The sequence below is a fragment of the Aptenodytes forsteri genome, unplaced genomic scaffold, assembly GCF_000699145.1.
Source record: "Aptenodytes forsteri isolate BGI_AS27 unplaced genomic scaffold, ASM69914v1 Scaffold15, whole genome shotgun sequence".
NCBI lineage: Eukaryota > Metazoa > Chordata > Aves > Sphenisciformes > Spheniscidae > Aptenodytes > Aptenodytes forsteri.
In genome coordinates, this window is record NW_008795129.1 from 18304740 (window position 1) to 18321076 (window position 16337).

General features: G+C 39.6%; 1 protein-coding gene across 1 annotated transcript in view; it reads left to right on the top strand.

Annotated features, from left to right (window-relative positions):
- Position 1: 1 nt before the first annotated feature.
- The window catches only part of TRUB1 (TruB pseudouridine synthase family member 1), a gene marked incomplete at its 5' end in the record, with an annotated part of 30875 nt that continues 14539 nt past the window's right edge, over positions 2–16337 (top strand). Inside the window, 3 exon segments of the mRNA XM_019471648.1 lie at positions 2–125; positions 1891–1983; positions 5516–5571. Coding sequence (XP_019327193.1) covers positions 2–125; positions 1891–1983; positions 5516–5571 — 273 coding nt within the window.

Genomic DNA, 16337 nt, shown 5'->3' on the forward strand with positions numbered 1-16337 from the left:
CGGCGTCGTGCTCGGCAAGTCCGCCGATAAACTCTTCTCTCTGAGCGGGCTGTTCGCGGTATACAAGCCCAAGGGGCCCACCTCGGCCGGCGCGCGCAACCTCCTGAAGGAGAGACTGCTGGCAGGTAGGCGGCCAGGCTGCGGGCCGGGGGATGCGAGCCAAGGAGAGGCGAAGTGCGGGCTTCCTAAGTTGGGCCTGGAGGGCCGAGGTAGGGGTTTGGTGGTGAAGCGAGGAAGTCGTGACAGGGAGGTATGTGTAGGCCTTGCCCGCGGTCCCAGGGCAGGAGCAGGCCGGCCTGAAGCGAACGCCCATGTAGCCCTCGAGCGTTTTGGCCAGGGGTGCCCCATGGCTGTGGGATGGGCGTTGTGCGGTAGCGTGTGCATTCGTTAGGATGCTGGAACCACAACCCCTGTCAAGCCACTGCACCCACTTTCTCAGCATTCAGATAACTAAAGGAGAACTGTTTGTTTATTTTTCTTGTGGTAGTTCACAGCCATGACGTGGCCCAGGTTGGGGAATAGAGCCGTTCCTGGATACGTTCTGGCTCGCTGCATGGAGCTGCTGGGTCCCTGCAGGACTCGGTGCATTGGTCACGCTGCATGGTGAGCTGTAAGGCCATATTCACCACTTGCTTATTTGGGGCAGGCGTCTATTATTGCCTAAGGTACAGCATGATGTGAGCCTTCGTTTTGAATGGGGATGAGATTTGCCCCAGCAGAAAGCTCCAGTCCTGCAGTGCACAATGCAGGGGATCCCATCTTGCTTGGAAAGCTGTCGAGCATGGTCCCAGGGACAGCATGCACCCATCTGCCAGAATGGGTGTCGGCAGCATTGCTGCAGCACAGCAACGGCAGGATGCTCTGTTTCGGTCCCACTGCCTATTGCCATTAAAAAAAAAAAATCACCAAATGAGTGAAAACCACAGTGTTTCCAGGAGTTTGAAAGTCCTGGGCACAGTCTGCAGAAACTGCTTTTTCAGAATACAGGGAAGCCTGGGTGTCAGATATTAGGGAAAAATGTGTGATCATTGCAAAAGTGTGAGGGACTGTGGCCTAGATGCTCTTCATAATGAATATGGGGACTTGATCGTCTAATCTGAACTTTTGGGCCTTTGCTGATGAAGTGAGAACATACTTTCAGACTGGTAAGTGCTTATTCAGGCTGACTTACTCTGTAGTGAACTGTAGTGTAGGCACAGACTTCAGTTCAGCTTTGTATGGAAGAGATTTAGCCAGATCATGTCTGATTCCCTGATTTGAAAGGTGTAATGAAGAGATAATAGGAATAGATAAGGGAGCTTAGAGCGTTTGTCATATTTAATACTAATAAATAAGGTGCATCGGACTCCGCAAAATTCCTGGAGTCATCAGCTGCATAGGAATTATGGTGGGTTGAGATGCTCTGACAGCTTGAAAGCAGGAGTGAGCAAGTTCAGTTCATTGCAGAGTTTCCATAGGGCTGTGTACATGCGAATAAACATGACCCATTACATGGAAGTAAATACAACAAGAATTGCTCAGATTATGTGGCATAAAATTTGGATGTAATAGATGATTTCAGGGACTCTGCTGCTAGTTCTTGCATGCTTTGTTGATGAAATTTCACAGGTGAACTGTCCACCAGGTTTTCTAGTAGCATTTTCTGAACATCTGTTTATAACAGTACATAAGACTTGATTAGAGTCTAAGTGAAAATAGCTTGCGAATTGTTTGAGGTTGGGAGTAGGTCTAGATGAATCGTTGGTCTTATTTCAGTACAGCAATTTCTGCACTAGAATCTCATAGTTTAAATAATTGATTTTTATCTCCTTTAGCAGTCTGGAAATATGTGCTGTTTTTCCTATGTTCTAAGGTTATCCTATAATGCTTCCTTTCAATTTCTATTTGCAGAAGCTGGTGTGCAAACAAATGGGAACAAAAGAAACCAGGTTTTGAAAATTGGACATGGTGGAACTTTGGACAGTGCAGCGGCAGGAGTTCTTGGTAATGAAAAATATAAATACAGTCATCAAAAGATGATTTTAGGAAACATTTTAATGCCTACATGAAATCAGAGGTGGAGGAATAATTTTGAATACATATGGCAGGCTTTGTGGTTTTGCGGAAAGGACAGGTTACTGTGGAAGAGTGGTCTGGGTTAAATTTCCTCTGCGTATACTTTTACATGCATATAATGTGTTTCTTAACAGAAGGCTATATTTCCCCCCCGCGCCCCCCCCAAACTCCTGAAATAACTTGTCAGTTATTACATGAAAATACAGACACTTGTGTAATGAATTCTGAATTACCTCAGAAATTGATGGCTTTTTTACTTAAGCTGGGGATTTATAGTCATCATAATTTTCTAAAGTATTTGTTCTTAAACTAATGCTTTCCTGGGAATTTGAGGGAGCCTTTTGGGTTGTAATACTTGCCAAATGAAAGATCGGTAAGAGCAATTCAGCTGCTGCTTTTTTTGAGGCTCAGCACAGGAACAGTTTTCGCTTCCTGTCCTGTCTTGCTTCATAAAGAAGAGTCATCAAAGAGATTTTGTCTTTTAATTTTGATAGCAATCCATTTATTGAATTCCTTTTCAATTGAATTGTCAATTGCTGGTGTTGAAAACTCAACTGTGGGTGGTGACCATTGGGCTGAATTATTTCCATATCATACATTGTCACCAACAGTTTTGTTGATAAGTAACATGCAAACTACAGCTTGCTTAAATCATAGCCTTGTAACTCTACTTGGCTAGAAGAAATAACAGTAATACTTTTTTGATTTTGAAAATCAACAGGTACAACTGTGAGTATACACTGAAAGTAAATCCACTGAGTTTTGATGTAATGACTTCTCTCAGGAAGAGCTGTGCTTCAAGGGGATGCTGTTTGCTGAGACTGTTGCTAGTAGAGGCCTATAAGCTTGTAATTGTCTGTCACCTGTGAATATTGCAAAATGTAACATTCTTGGGCTAGGAGTAAGCTCATTTTGTTCCAATTTCCTGTACTGTGTGGCGGCTCACTGGAGAATACTGTGTGTATTGCTGAAGCGGACATTTTCCTTTTACACAGATGTTCCCTTTGAGCATGCTACTGCTCATCGTGGGAAGTCAACAGCATTGATCCATAGGAAAAGAAAAATCACTCGTGCTTCTTAATTGCTTCTCCTACTGTTCTCTGATATCCAGCAGTCTCCAAAGCCGGCTTCTGTGGCATGACGAAAAGTACTTGGGCTTAATGTGCTTGGTAAAGACAGAGAAGTGCATCACCTTAATATGGTATGGATCGATTAAAAAAAGGCACAGGATCTTTCATTCCTTTGCCATACAAAACACACAGATAAAAATCAATGGTAGCTAGATTGGAAAGGACAAAACTGGAGAGATGTGGGAAAGGGAATGCGCCCAGATTTCTTGTGGGTTCGGGTAAGGTAATGAGAGAGGGGAGGACACAACAGAAACAAGTTACTCAGAAAATGTGTGCTGCTAGGGTGGTGGGACAGAAAGCTTTCTTTCCTCATGGACAGCAGCATAATAGAAGTATTTATTTTCTGAAACCTCTAACGTTTCTTGATCTGTACTACTGTTTCCCAAATTTTATGTACTGCATATCTGTAACTTTGTTCATGGGAATTAGTTGATACAGAGTCTTGCTTAGTGTGCCAAGTGTGCTGCAAATAACTGGGTGGTGCTTTTCATCAGAAAATACACTTTTATATTTCTTTTCCTACTGACAGCAAATGTAGATGAGGAAGGACCTTGGAGACAGAGGTCGATGCGTGAGGCGTGTGAGTGAAAGGCAACTTAGAGACCAGGTGGCATGTGATGGCACCACACTGGTAGGAGCCTGGAGTGACTGCTTTCTGAGAGGGGAAATTTTTTGTCTGTCTGCATCTGTGGCTTCCATTGCATTTGGAAGGTGGTGGGAGATAGGACTCAACTTCTGCTTCTCAGTGTTAGGTCTCATATTTTAGGTAGAAGAAGCAAGGAACTGTAGGTCAAGTCTTAGTGAATATCTTCTTTTAATATCAGTCTAGGGCTGTGGTTCCAGTTTAGTGTTTCTTGCTCTACAATGGGAATTGTAAATATTTGGCTTGTTTCTATATGGCAGTTGTGAATTATGCTTCCATAGTAGAAGAAAAGATGAAAAAATATCAAAATTAAAAATTCAGTTAAACCTTGTTACGCTCTGCGTAGTCTGGCAAGGTTAGTTTATGTTGCCTTTCAATAATACATATGCTACACAAGCTGATGATTAATGGGGAAAATTGTTAGTGTCTTGTTCACAAAAGCATTCAATGTCTCTTTAAAATTATTCTATTGAATCTCTTGACACTCTTCAGCAAATTTCAGCTCAGCAGTTATGTTGAAGTGTCTGATGTCATCACGTTGCAAGAAAAGCGCTTAGTTATAAAGTTTTGTCTGTGTGCTTATCTCCTTTTCTCAGCCTTGTTGCAGCTCTTTCCTACCTGGCAAATATGACAGGAACAGGCTGAACTGAAGGTACACAAAAGCACAAGCACAAGGGCATGTGTGACTAAAAACCCTCAGGAACAAGAGAAGAAGTAATTGAGAATAAAAAGTAATCTAATGAGTCTCAGAGTGTAAGGCTTGAGAAGCATTAGAGCACAAGTATTTGTTTAAATAAAATAGTTCAAATAAAAAAGTTCATTGTCAGTTTGATGCTTCTGGTACTGGCTCCTGGTTAACACAAAGCTGATTTCCTGCAAGCTCCCTTAACTCCTGTAGTTTTATTAAAATCAAGGACATAAGCTGTTATATATTCCATGAGTTGTACACAAAACTAATTTCCTTCTAAAATTTTCATTCTTTCTTTGGATTGCCATATGTGGAGAAAATCAATAGGAAAGCATATTCAAGGAAAGCACCTTGTTGTAAAAAGCTTTAAAGTAAAATATAAAATAGAGCTCTCTTTCTGTTTCTTTCTTTTATGAAAAGCTGACTGATTGCTGTTTTGCAGAATACTGGTTTAAGATTGAAAAGACAGCAGTCTGTACATACACAGTAATAGGAAGGTTTGATTATAAAAGATTTTTGACAGAGGCAGTTGGACCTTTTGATTATTTTATTTTCTTGCTGTAAGTCTGATAAACAATTTCATTGTGCTATCTTGGCTGTTATTACTCTTGGACACTATCAACCTTTAAAAGGGCTATTTAGTTACAGTGAAGGCTCGATTCATTATTAGTGAGCCATAGCCTTCATCAAACCAGAGACGGTGTTAATTGCACTATCCATTTCTTTGGTGATTAAAAGATAAATAAATCTAGGGGATGAATTAAAGCATTTTAACAATAGGTGAAGCTTATTTATCTTCTGTTTTAGACTTTTTTCCTTTCACTAGTCCCATGTTGTTTGAACATCAGAGATATTTTCTCATAAACATTGACTCTCTTTATATGCTAACAGCATGAAAGGCTGTATTTCTGACTAGCATAATATTTAGTAGTGAATGGTGTTGAATAAGGGAACTGCAGACCTGGTTTTGAAGTGGCATTTCTCCTTCTGTCTTTGCAGTGGTTGGTATTGGAAAAGGAACAAAAATGCTGAGAACTATGTTGGCAGGTTCCAAGGTAAGGAATGCTAAATGGCTTGTATTAGTGGGGTTTTTTGTTTGTTTGTTTTCTTTTTTCTTCCAATGAAGAACTGCATCAACATAAAAGTATCTCAACCATTCTGCGTATTTAGTTTAAATGTGTACTTCAGTTCCTTTTTATGTTTAGTCAGAAATTTAATATTAAGACTTTTACGTCCAGAATGGTTATTTTAAAAACTTTGTCTTGGTTTTTCTACAAAATGTTAGTAAAGACCAAATTCCTATTTTACAGGAAGATTTCTGTACTATTTAGTGTTTTCAACAAAACGAAAAAAAGAAAAACTGGAATGAAGATGGCACTGTAAATTATGTTTTTGGGATGTAATTGTGTATGACGGTTCAGTTTTTGGTCATTTTCCTTATCTGTAGATAAAATAATTGTTACTTAGTTTGCAGTAACAGATGGTCTTTGTTTCTCTTCTCTCTTCTTAAATACCATGAGGCACCTTTTGGAATTAAGAGTGTGTTGTGTTTGTGATAGTAGCTATTGTTCCAGATTGCAGCTCCTGTAGATGGGTGCTCTACAAACGCATGGATAGGCACATGTAAGAAGCCAAAGGTAACAAAAGCCCTGTGGCTGCATGAGATAATCCAGACTGGAGCCGTGACAGATAGCAATCTTGTTCATTGCTGCTTTTGATTAGTTGTACTGTCTTCAGTGAGTGTACTCCAGATTGTAGGTGTTACATACACAAACAAGTGCATGTACTCCCAAGAATAATCTACTAGTGTTGATTCCTTCTTTGCAAGTAAAATTCTGTGGTTTTAGCCATTATTTTTAAATGAGAAGTTTAGGAAAGAATGACAGATGCAGAAATCAATTAAGCCTTCCAGGTTTCATCTTATACTCAGGGAAAGTCAATAGTGGGCTCAGCAAATTGATAGCCGTTCTAATGCATTTTATTCTGCTATTTTTCTCTTCTGGTTTGAACACTTAAGATCTTTACAGGTGCTGAACAGATAACTTGAGGTAGAATTTGATTGGCAATCTTCAGTTCAACTCAAAGGAAAATAAATTTGACAGACGAGAATACAACCAGGATAAAAAGACGTAGCTGTAGCGTCTGATCCAAAACTACGGTAGTCAGTGTCAGTCTCTGCACTGACTATAAAGGGTTTGCATTTGGTTTATAGGACCAGATTTCAGAGGCATCTGCATTTTGAAACATGCAGTAAGCAGCTGGAGCTGGATTTACAATGGAAGCGTAAGCAGTTACCAAGAACTTTTAAGTTAAAAAACGGCAGAGATACTTCAGCTAAATTAAGTCATCATAGCTAAATGTGTGAAAATTGTTGATTTAAAAAACACGTAAAGCAATTGAAGTATCTCTTAAGCTGATCTTCACAGTGGAAACAGTTGTGATGAAGTAGTTTCAACCTTTTTGGCAGACAACAGTATGTGCAAGCTCCTTGGCAACTTCACTGTGAAGTCCTGTAGCCAGTAGGAGTGTTGTCTAGCCAAACGTTGTGCCCAGATAGCTCAAGAAGGCTTATAACTGCTGCTGATGGACAAGGGAGGGGAACACAGAGGAGAAATGGGCAGTGGGGGCGGTCCAGTAAGCTGCCCCAGCTAGATCCATCAGCTCTCACCTGGCCTTAGATTGGTATAGGCTGTGTGTACATGATTCAATAAGGCAAGCAAAGTTACATCCTTACAGTAGATCAGCTCTTCCACTGCAACTGTTTGCGTGTTCTGATGTGGTGGGGAGTGTGAGGTAGCTAACATCCATGCCAGGTGGCATGGTGGTCATGAGCCTTCGTTTGGAGCTTGTCTTGTCTCTGCTTTCCTATTTTCTGTTTATACTTCAATAAATTAGGCACGCAATAACTTGAGAGGCTTAAGGAAGTTGAAGGATCCCCCACAGATATCTACCTATTTGTTTTTTTGACCACACTGACAACAAAGGCTCACAATGTAGTGAGAGATCTGATACAGATAAATCCATGACTCTCTAAATAGGTTTGAGTATTTTTTTGCATCCCATGCCATGTGCTAGGAGTTTATACTCTTTATTTAATCTTTTTTTACCATTGTGGATGCTGAAGTGTTTGTTCAAGTGTGATGTTTTTCTTTTGTTCCTTTTATTACTATAAAGATTCAGATGAACTGTCTGAGCCTCTCTGGTTAGGATTTACTGTTTGATTGTAGGAATATATCTTGTAAAGAAATAGTTCAGTCTATCATTGTTGGCAGCAGAGCTATGCTGAGTGGCCAAAACGTATGTTACTGCAGTAAACTCCATATGGTGGCTCTGTCAGAGATTGGACTATTTCTGACTTTTTCCCAAACGTTGTGTGAAACTTTCCTGACTCTGTGTGGCAGCTCTGAACATTATCACTCGATTTGCAATTCATACATTATACAAGGAGTGTTACTCTTTCAGTGTAAATCTGGTTGTCCATTGGTTTGACCTTCTTATGAATTAACTCAAAACAAATAGAAGTGTGCAGCCAAGGGCAATACCTACTTAGGGTTCCAGATTTCTCATTGAATTCTTAATATTTATCCAGAAATAAAAATATGTGCAAGCTGGCTTAGGTTTTGTTTGTTTGCTTTATTTTCTTTCAAATGTTCCAAGTGAGGGGGAGAAGCTGAATCCTCTTGGATCTGGAATTTAAATACTGAGCATTTAATACATGTTCCATAGGAGAATCACTTTTCCTTCTTGCGTTCTGGGACTTGGTCTTGCTTGGACTTTTTGCACTGCAGCATTTTAAGAGAAATTGTTTTATTGTGTTTGCAAAATAAAGATGGTAGAATGAGAAAATATTTCCTGCTTCACCAGTAAAATTAATATGATGGAGATGGACCAATTTTTATTATGGTAAATTGTTTCTGAAGGACTCAGTCTTATGGGTGGCTAGTCTGTCTCAAACACACTGTAGAAGTGATTGGGGGGGGCGGGGGAATGGGTTAGAAAATGCTGGCTAGCAGTTTCCAAAGAGGTAATCCTGTTTTAAAACCTCTCATCTCCCAGAATGTTCTGTTACATAGAAGCAATGATGGAAATAATCAGGGACTCATCAGAGAAGAAAAAAGGGAAGATCAATAAGCAGTGAAATTCTTCATTATTCAAATACTTTCCATTGGGAGGAGATGTCTTCCAACACATACAGCCTTTATTTTTAGGTGGGATAAAACAGGATAATTGAAATTTTCAGAATTCAGTTCCATGCTTAAGTTGCATGTTTTTCAGTGGGTAACATCTGGGTTCACCCTAACAGAATTTGAGTCATACTAGTGTGAATGAAGCCAGAATTGGGCCATCCATGAAACTGTGCTTGAAATCACTGCATTTCGATGAGCAGAAAGCATGGGCATATTGTTTTTGTCTGAGGGTGCAACTTCTTGTCATGGTCCACATATAATCTGAAACACCAAGTGCTCAGTGACGTGAGGGGAATTGCCTGAGTACTTTGCACTGGTTGCACAAGCTTGGGCAGGGGCTAGTTAAAATAGAAAATTTAATCTCAAAAGCTGTGGCTTCTCCAGAATGAAACACTATCCAAAAAAAAAAAAAAATTACTGGATAGAGTAGGACCCAAACACCAAATGATCACAAGGACTAGGTGGAGAAAAAGAGATTATGGGCAGAATGAAGATACATCAGTGATCTGATATGTGACAACTTCGATTTATTATAATTGGAAAACTTTTGAGTTCTTACGAATCCTGGATGGAAAATGAGTGCTAGTTCAGCGACCAGGTCTCAAAACTTGCCAGTCACACTTGTATCCTATGAGAGAGGGCTTACCTGAGCAGGAATTGGTTCAAATGACATAAGAGAATTTCTGAGAGACGTGTAAGTTACTTCTTGCAGTGTGATTCCGGGATTAGAGTTTGCATATTGCAAAATTTTTTCTCTAGAGGGTTGGCACCAGGTGCTGCAGAACAGTGTCCATAAAGAAGGTTGTTTCCTTACCTCCTGTGATTATCTTGCTGTCCTAAAAATTAGGTTTAATTTGTATCCCTTAACTTCTCAAATATAAAGGTTGCTAGCTTTCTCCCTGAATTAATTTTTTTTTAATTAATTCCTTAGCTTCCATCTTTTGGCAATGAGTTCAGTGAATTAATAATGCATTAAAAAGCACATCTATTAGTTCTATAAGGAGCAGAACTAATGAAGCCTTTTCTTGTGACTTCGTTTGTGTACAGCTCGTTAGACACCAAAGCCCCATGTGGACTCTTTGGTATCCAGTAATACAGTGGGGCTCCCTCTGGAGCCTTTTTCTTAGTGGAAGCTGTAATAGATTTATTTACTCTATCTGTCTGTTTTCAGGAGTCTTATAAGAACTCGGTATCTCTGAGACCTCTATTCTTCTGCCAACATTTGTGTGTTTGCACATTAACATGCACACCGTGATGGTGTAAGTGCTATTTCTTTGGAAATCCTAATTTTCTTTTTAAAGAGCTTCGCTGTGGGGTTTGGGGTTTTTTTGGTAATGTATTTCGAAAGCAGTTTGTGCTCCAGTTCATATATTTGAGTTATGAGTGCAAGAAAATTGAGTTGACTTTCCTTTTGAAGGATCCTTTTGGTAGTGTGTGCTCTTACTTCTAATCTTAAAAATTTCTTTATAATATCACCAGCTGAGCTCTTTGCTTCATCTTGCTTTCTTTTGGAGCTGGTAAAACCAAAACAACCTATTTATGCAGTGCGTAGTGTTGTGTTCTGTCTGCTTTTTCATATTCCGATAATTTTAACATTCTCTTGAAAGGGCAGGATTTGTGGGTAGTGGTAATACTTTTTATTAGACTAATTGGTATAGTATGGAAAACTAGGTGTTTGGATATGCAAGTCCTTTCTCAGGTCTAAAATAGAAGCCATGGATTTTAAAACTAAGTGTATTTCAGATTTGTTTAGAGTTTAGTGAAGTAGGTATCTTTTAGACCATTTCTGAAAGAAATGCTTGTGAGCATGGTATACCAACAATTCTGGGTGGGCAAGCAGTTATAGGTAAGACCCCAAGACTGTTCCACACTGATGGGCTGCATTTCATTCTCTGCTTAAATTGTTTTCTTACTCTATTTTATTCATCTCCTATGTGGGGTAGCAAGGTTTTGTTCACAACTGATCAGCCAAGCTTCCAGTTACAAGGCGAGGGGGGCTGTTACTGCTTGCTTGATGATTCTTCAGATCCTATCTTGCTTGTTTTCATCTGTGGTTTTAGTTGGGCTTTTTCTTCCAAATTGCAGTATTATCATATCCAACTGTCTATATTTGTCTTGGTGGAATCCAAGTAAAAGTGATTTGTTTGCTCTTTAGCTCTTTCCCTAGGAAATTTTTCATCTGCAACACCTTCTCATTTTTCACTCTGTGGTTCATGCCCTTTTACATTCTCACACCTCTTCGTTTATGGTATCCCATCCACAATAACCAACGGTCTGACTGAGTTGCTATTTGTGGGATGGGAAAGGTAACAAAAAAGAGTGCAGTATGTGACCTGCTCATTTAAGCAAAATGGATTGTAGCTACACAAAATGTCATTACTTTGCCTCTCTTCAGGCCCAAAGAAATTACTGTTTCCTTACAAGGGAGGTAGGAGAGGAAAGAAAGACATGATAAGGTTATCTCCTAGGGGAAAGAGATAGCCTGGTAGATTATACATTGTGGCATGTGAAGGGGTTAGTGTGAGGTAACGTGCCATAAATCCAATATCTCTATTGAGCCCATGGTTTTTTTTCTGAACCCAGTGGAGTTATGAATTTTAGTTCCCAGGCTTGTTTTGAAAGGTGTTTTATAGGTTTCCCTTGAGGAACAGGACTGGCAGATCGGACATGGAGTGATTGTTTTATGAGATGTTAACCCATGGGCAGATGCGTGTGTTTCAGCCCTTGTAGACTGGCTAGGTGAATTCTTCCTGACATGCAGTGGTTGCTTAATTTCATCCATTTCATTATCGTTTTATGCGTTAGACGAATTATATTACATTCCTGAAATACAGCTATAGGACAGAGAAGTCTTGACATTTCTGTTACATGGTATTTGTTACGGTATTGTGCAAACTTTCAAGGAATACTTCCTTGTATGTTTGCATAATACAGTGCAAAGATGTCATGTCTAGTAATAAAACTTGTCCTACTTATGTCTGTAGTCTGTAACAGCTATATCCAAGTACCGCTATAATAGTTTGCTTTTTTTTAACCACTACTGACACCTGAGAAAGTTCTTGCAGAACCAGAACTTTATATTGTAGTTCCACGACCTCTTTCCAGAGCAGAGGAGGTTGGTTCAGAGACCCATCGTTGTTTATGCAAACTTAGCATTGGTTTCTATCCTGTGTGTACTATTTTACATTAGTGACAACAAATTTCTTGTTCCCTGAATGCCTCAAGATATTAACTAGAGATCAATGTCAGTTTATGAAAGTACGGTTGTCTTCCTTATTTTGTCGCAAGGAAAATGCTTGTATAAAAGGAAGGCTGGGAAAATGCATGAATGTTGATTTTTATGTGTTTTGAGAATGTGTAGAAGGTGTTATAAAAACTTGAAGTGGTGTCTGTAGAAAACAAGATGCACTGAGAGAATGTTAAGCCCGCACAGTGGAGGATGCAGGAATCAGGAAGGGCTAAAGCGTTAGCTGGATAAAATGGTCTTAATGTGCCCCTTACATGTTACACACTGTCGACATCTTTGATTACCTGTTACTGCAAAACATATGATACATTTTTTTAACCTGCTTTTTTGGTAACAAATCATAAGAAGAGAAGAGGCTGATTTGAGTATCTACCCTTTCCTGCCCTGCCCAGTATCTTCAAAACAAAGTTGTAGAAGAAGCAGCTGTTAAATAGTATAGATATACACTTTTCTGCAGTGGTACCATTAGTAAGTTGTCTTAACATGCTGTGTATTGCTCAAGTCTCTTTTATGCTCACCCCAGAGGTCTAATCTATTAATAGCTCAGCTTCATGCTCTATTAATATTCACACTTTTTTTGAACTGTTGAAAATCTTGAGGAGATTGCACCTATTGTGCTGCAGAAGCTCTTTCCTCCAAAAATGCAGAATATTTTAAGAGCATGCGCTAGTGTGATTTTTCTGTTCTTCCATTCACGAGGTCAGTGGTGCCTTCTTTCCTCTTGACCTTTCTATAACTGTGTATATGTCTGTGCTACATGTACAGTTCTTGCTTGCATTCATTAAAAAAAAAATCAAGACTGCAACACAGCAAGGCTTTTTTTTTTTTCTTAATAAAAACCACAGAAAAAAAAATATTTTAACAGATTTAAACTAGCCATTCTGCATTGTTTTCTGTAGTGTTCCTTTCTAGTAATTTGGAAAAGGTCTTAGCACTGCCTTTTAGAATTTACTGCATCTTAGCCTTAGCAGTGTCTTTGAATTCACCTAAAGGCTTTCATGCATTCAATTTTATTTGTGAATTTGTATATACCTATGAAGTCTTACCCCTCTGGAAGGACTGTCTTATATTTCTGGGCAGCGAATTATGCATTTCCTTAAAACTCTGTTTCTCAGATAAAAGCTGAAGGTTGTCTTTGTTTATTTTGTATAATCTGTGGTGTAGGTGCTAGAAGACAGAATGAGGAAACAGGTAAAGAACAGGTATTGAAGCTGAAGCTGAAATTTAAGAGCCAACCTGAGACATTTTGGTGAGTGTGATAGGTTTCCACAGAGAGGAAGTGTCAGGAAGGTTTGCATAAAGAGACTGTGGGTTACAAGCAGCCACTTTTGCACATTAGCCTGCATCCCTTCTTGGATGTTGTGAGCCTGTATTGTGTTTATAAAGCAGTGCGTGGCCATGGTGCTATCTCGGATGACCTAGTGTTCCTGTTGGGATTGTTCCCCCTTTCCTGCCCTCCCTCTAACACCAAAATTTAAACTTGCTACAGTTTTTAGCTGCCACCTTAAAGCTTTTGTGAACTCCAGGTAAAGTATCTTCTGTGGGTTCCCCTATTACAGGTGGTTCTAGTTCTTCACACTGAAAATCTAGTCACCCCATATGTTTGAACTTTTTAAATAAGCTGACATAAGAGGTCAGAAAATCCCGTTAGTCCAAGAGTAAAGATCAGATAGTTCTTCAGCAATGACAGTACAATTACAGCATCCAGCAGTAAATAAAATTTAGTGCAGGCTTAGCACAAAGTCAGCTTTTTCTTTTAGGAGAAAAAAAAGAGCTGTAGAGAATAGAAGTTGTAATGTTTGTGTATGTTAAGAGGACATGTTTGGTGTTTGATAATTTGCTCTATCATAAAATACGGATCTCCTCCCTCATCTTGCAGTCTTTATTTTTGCCTCTGTGCAACCTGCTTTTAAGAGATTAGGGCTCTGTGTTTTTAATATATTGGAATCTGCTTAGTGAGAGTGTTTTGTTTTGGAAAATAATTCAAGCTATGGCAACCCTCTTTTTTTTTTCCCCCCCCCAGCTTATTTGTCTACCTCCTGTACTTTTTTCCCCCAGCTTATTTGTCTACCTCCTGTACTTCTCTGTTTTGGTGGATGATTAGCATACTGGAAACCACTGGTAGCTGCTAATGTTATACAAACAGCAAAAATAAGTTATGTAAATACTAAATCCAGAGCACCTTACTCGTGCTTTAGAAATCATTACACACAAACTGAATGTCACTGTAAAACTGAGCATTTAAGACCTCTTCACTATCTCAGTGGCCTAAGTCTACAAAAATGTAAGTGCTTGCACCAAGCATGTGGACTGAATGGGTTAGGCCCAGGAGCACTAATTCTGATCAGTGCTTGCCTGCTGTGTGCTTGCTCTGATTTCCTTCAGGTTCTCTAGAGCACTTGTTTTTTGGGTTTTTTGTTTGTTTGTTTTGTTTTATGTTCCCTCAAACTTGTCAGTCACACGCAGACATCAGTTTACATAAATTGACTTTCTGTTTCTATCGAATATGGCTTCTCTTTCCCAGTTTTCAGTCTCTTGCACAGGGGACTGTAGCCCTTATTTATTTATTTTCCTTTTACACTTCTGTGTTCAATTGCTGCTGTGATTAGAAAATGGGTCATCCTTGGATGAACTCTTATGAACTGTCTCTTCCAGAGAGCTTGCTTGCCTGGGAAATTCTTGCAGTGGGAGCCATCTTAAAATCTTCCTGACAGCTACTAGTGACCTTATTTCATAAGTACTTGTGTTTCTGTCTAGCTCTTCCAAAGTGTTGCTTCTCTGTGTTTGAAAAAGCTTTTAAAACATGTTATAATTTAAGATTTCAAGTCTCTGGCTTCTTTCCAAATAAAACTTTGATATATTAACAGTTAAAACAGCTCCATTCCATGGTCTGTCTGGCATTTGCACTGATAAGTGGAGCAGACATGCCTGGCAGTCAGCCCAGGGGCTTCAGCCTCCAGGAGCCACCCCAGGTGGGTTGTGCAGCTAATAGCTATGCTGGCTGTACAACCCCTCTAATGGGAGGGGATTCTTCTTTCTTTACCTCCTCTTCCTCCTTTCACAGTTAAATATGTATACTCACAAAGCCTTGCCTTTTCCACTCTCTTTTTATGGATATACTTTCCCTTTCTGTGTTAGTATAAGGATTTCTCTGAAATTGGATATGAAATGAAAAAGCCAAATGATAGCTATTCACTTACTAAAACATATTGTAAACATCACATGGTTTATTGTTTGTGAGAATTTTGACTATGCCCTGTGGTTGTGACTCTCAAACAAAATTCCTCTTCCCAAGATCTGTCAGATCTATTAGAGGGTTTGTAATTTGTTTCTTAGGGGTTCCTGTCAACCTGTTCTTTCTCCAGTCCTGGCTTTTATGGCATGTTTCTTTCTAGTCATGGGTATAGTAGTAAATGTATGGCTGCTGGGGCACTTCCCTGTCTTCCTGGTCTTGTTGAGGTAACATCTACCATGTTCCCCAGTCTGTGTGACAAGAGTTTTCGCATTACATCATCAATGACAGAGTGCAGTGGCTTGTCACTGTAAAGCATCTCCTTAAGGCTGTCTCCTCATTAGTGTGAATGAAAGAGTTGCTTATACTTGAGGGCTTCTGATCACTTTGCTGCCTTTTGATTCAGTTGCCATAACGTTAAGAAAATGGTTTTCTGGATGGCTGAGAGATGTAGCCATTCCCTAATGCAGGATAGTTTTGGGAAGGTCTTTATGCCCTCAGGGTTGTTGTACTGTTGTACAATTGTGAGGCTCTGCTTTGGGACCATGCAGACCACCATTAGAAGTTGGAATTAATGCATGATGCTGCAGTGCTTGCAAGTTGTGACTGGGAATGCTTGATCTTAGCTTTTAATGCACTACACTTGCATGCTGTGGAATCCCATAGGGAAGCTGAGGTGTTGCTTTTAATCTTTAAATGGTTTGGGTCCTGGTCTCTTGAGATGAGTAGGGGGCAAGGACGTAGGGGCTGTTGATTGGCAGAGCGTTCTCTGACGAGCTGCCAATATAGGGATGTTTCCTGTCACAGTCTGCACTTGCTAGGCTTTTCCACTGCCTGCAACACCTACTACCTTGCTTTTTTTGTTTCAGGTTGAGTGGGTTGAAGGCAGTGTGGTTGTGAGCATTTGCTGTCTGTGTTCCTGCAGTGATTTGTAATTTAAGAGTACAGGAAGAATGCCCCTAGATGTATTTCATAAAACTGGAAGAAATAAATGATTGCCAACACAGGTGAGAAAAGGTCACTAAAGACTTATTAAATGACCATTGGGCACTTCTGAGGGCAGTGTGAGTTAGTCTAAAGAGAGTTAATGCTGAATTTTGACACAAAATAAGAGGAACGATAGATTAAGTCTGGACTCTCATGTTATCTTCTACA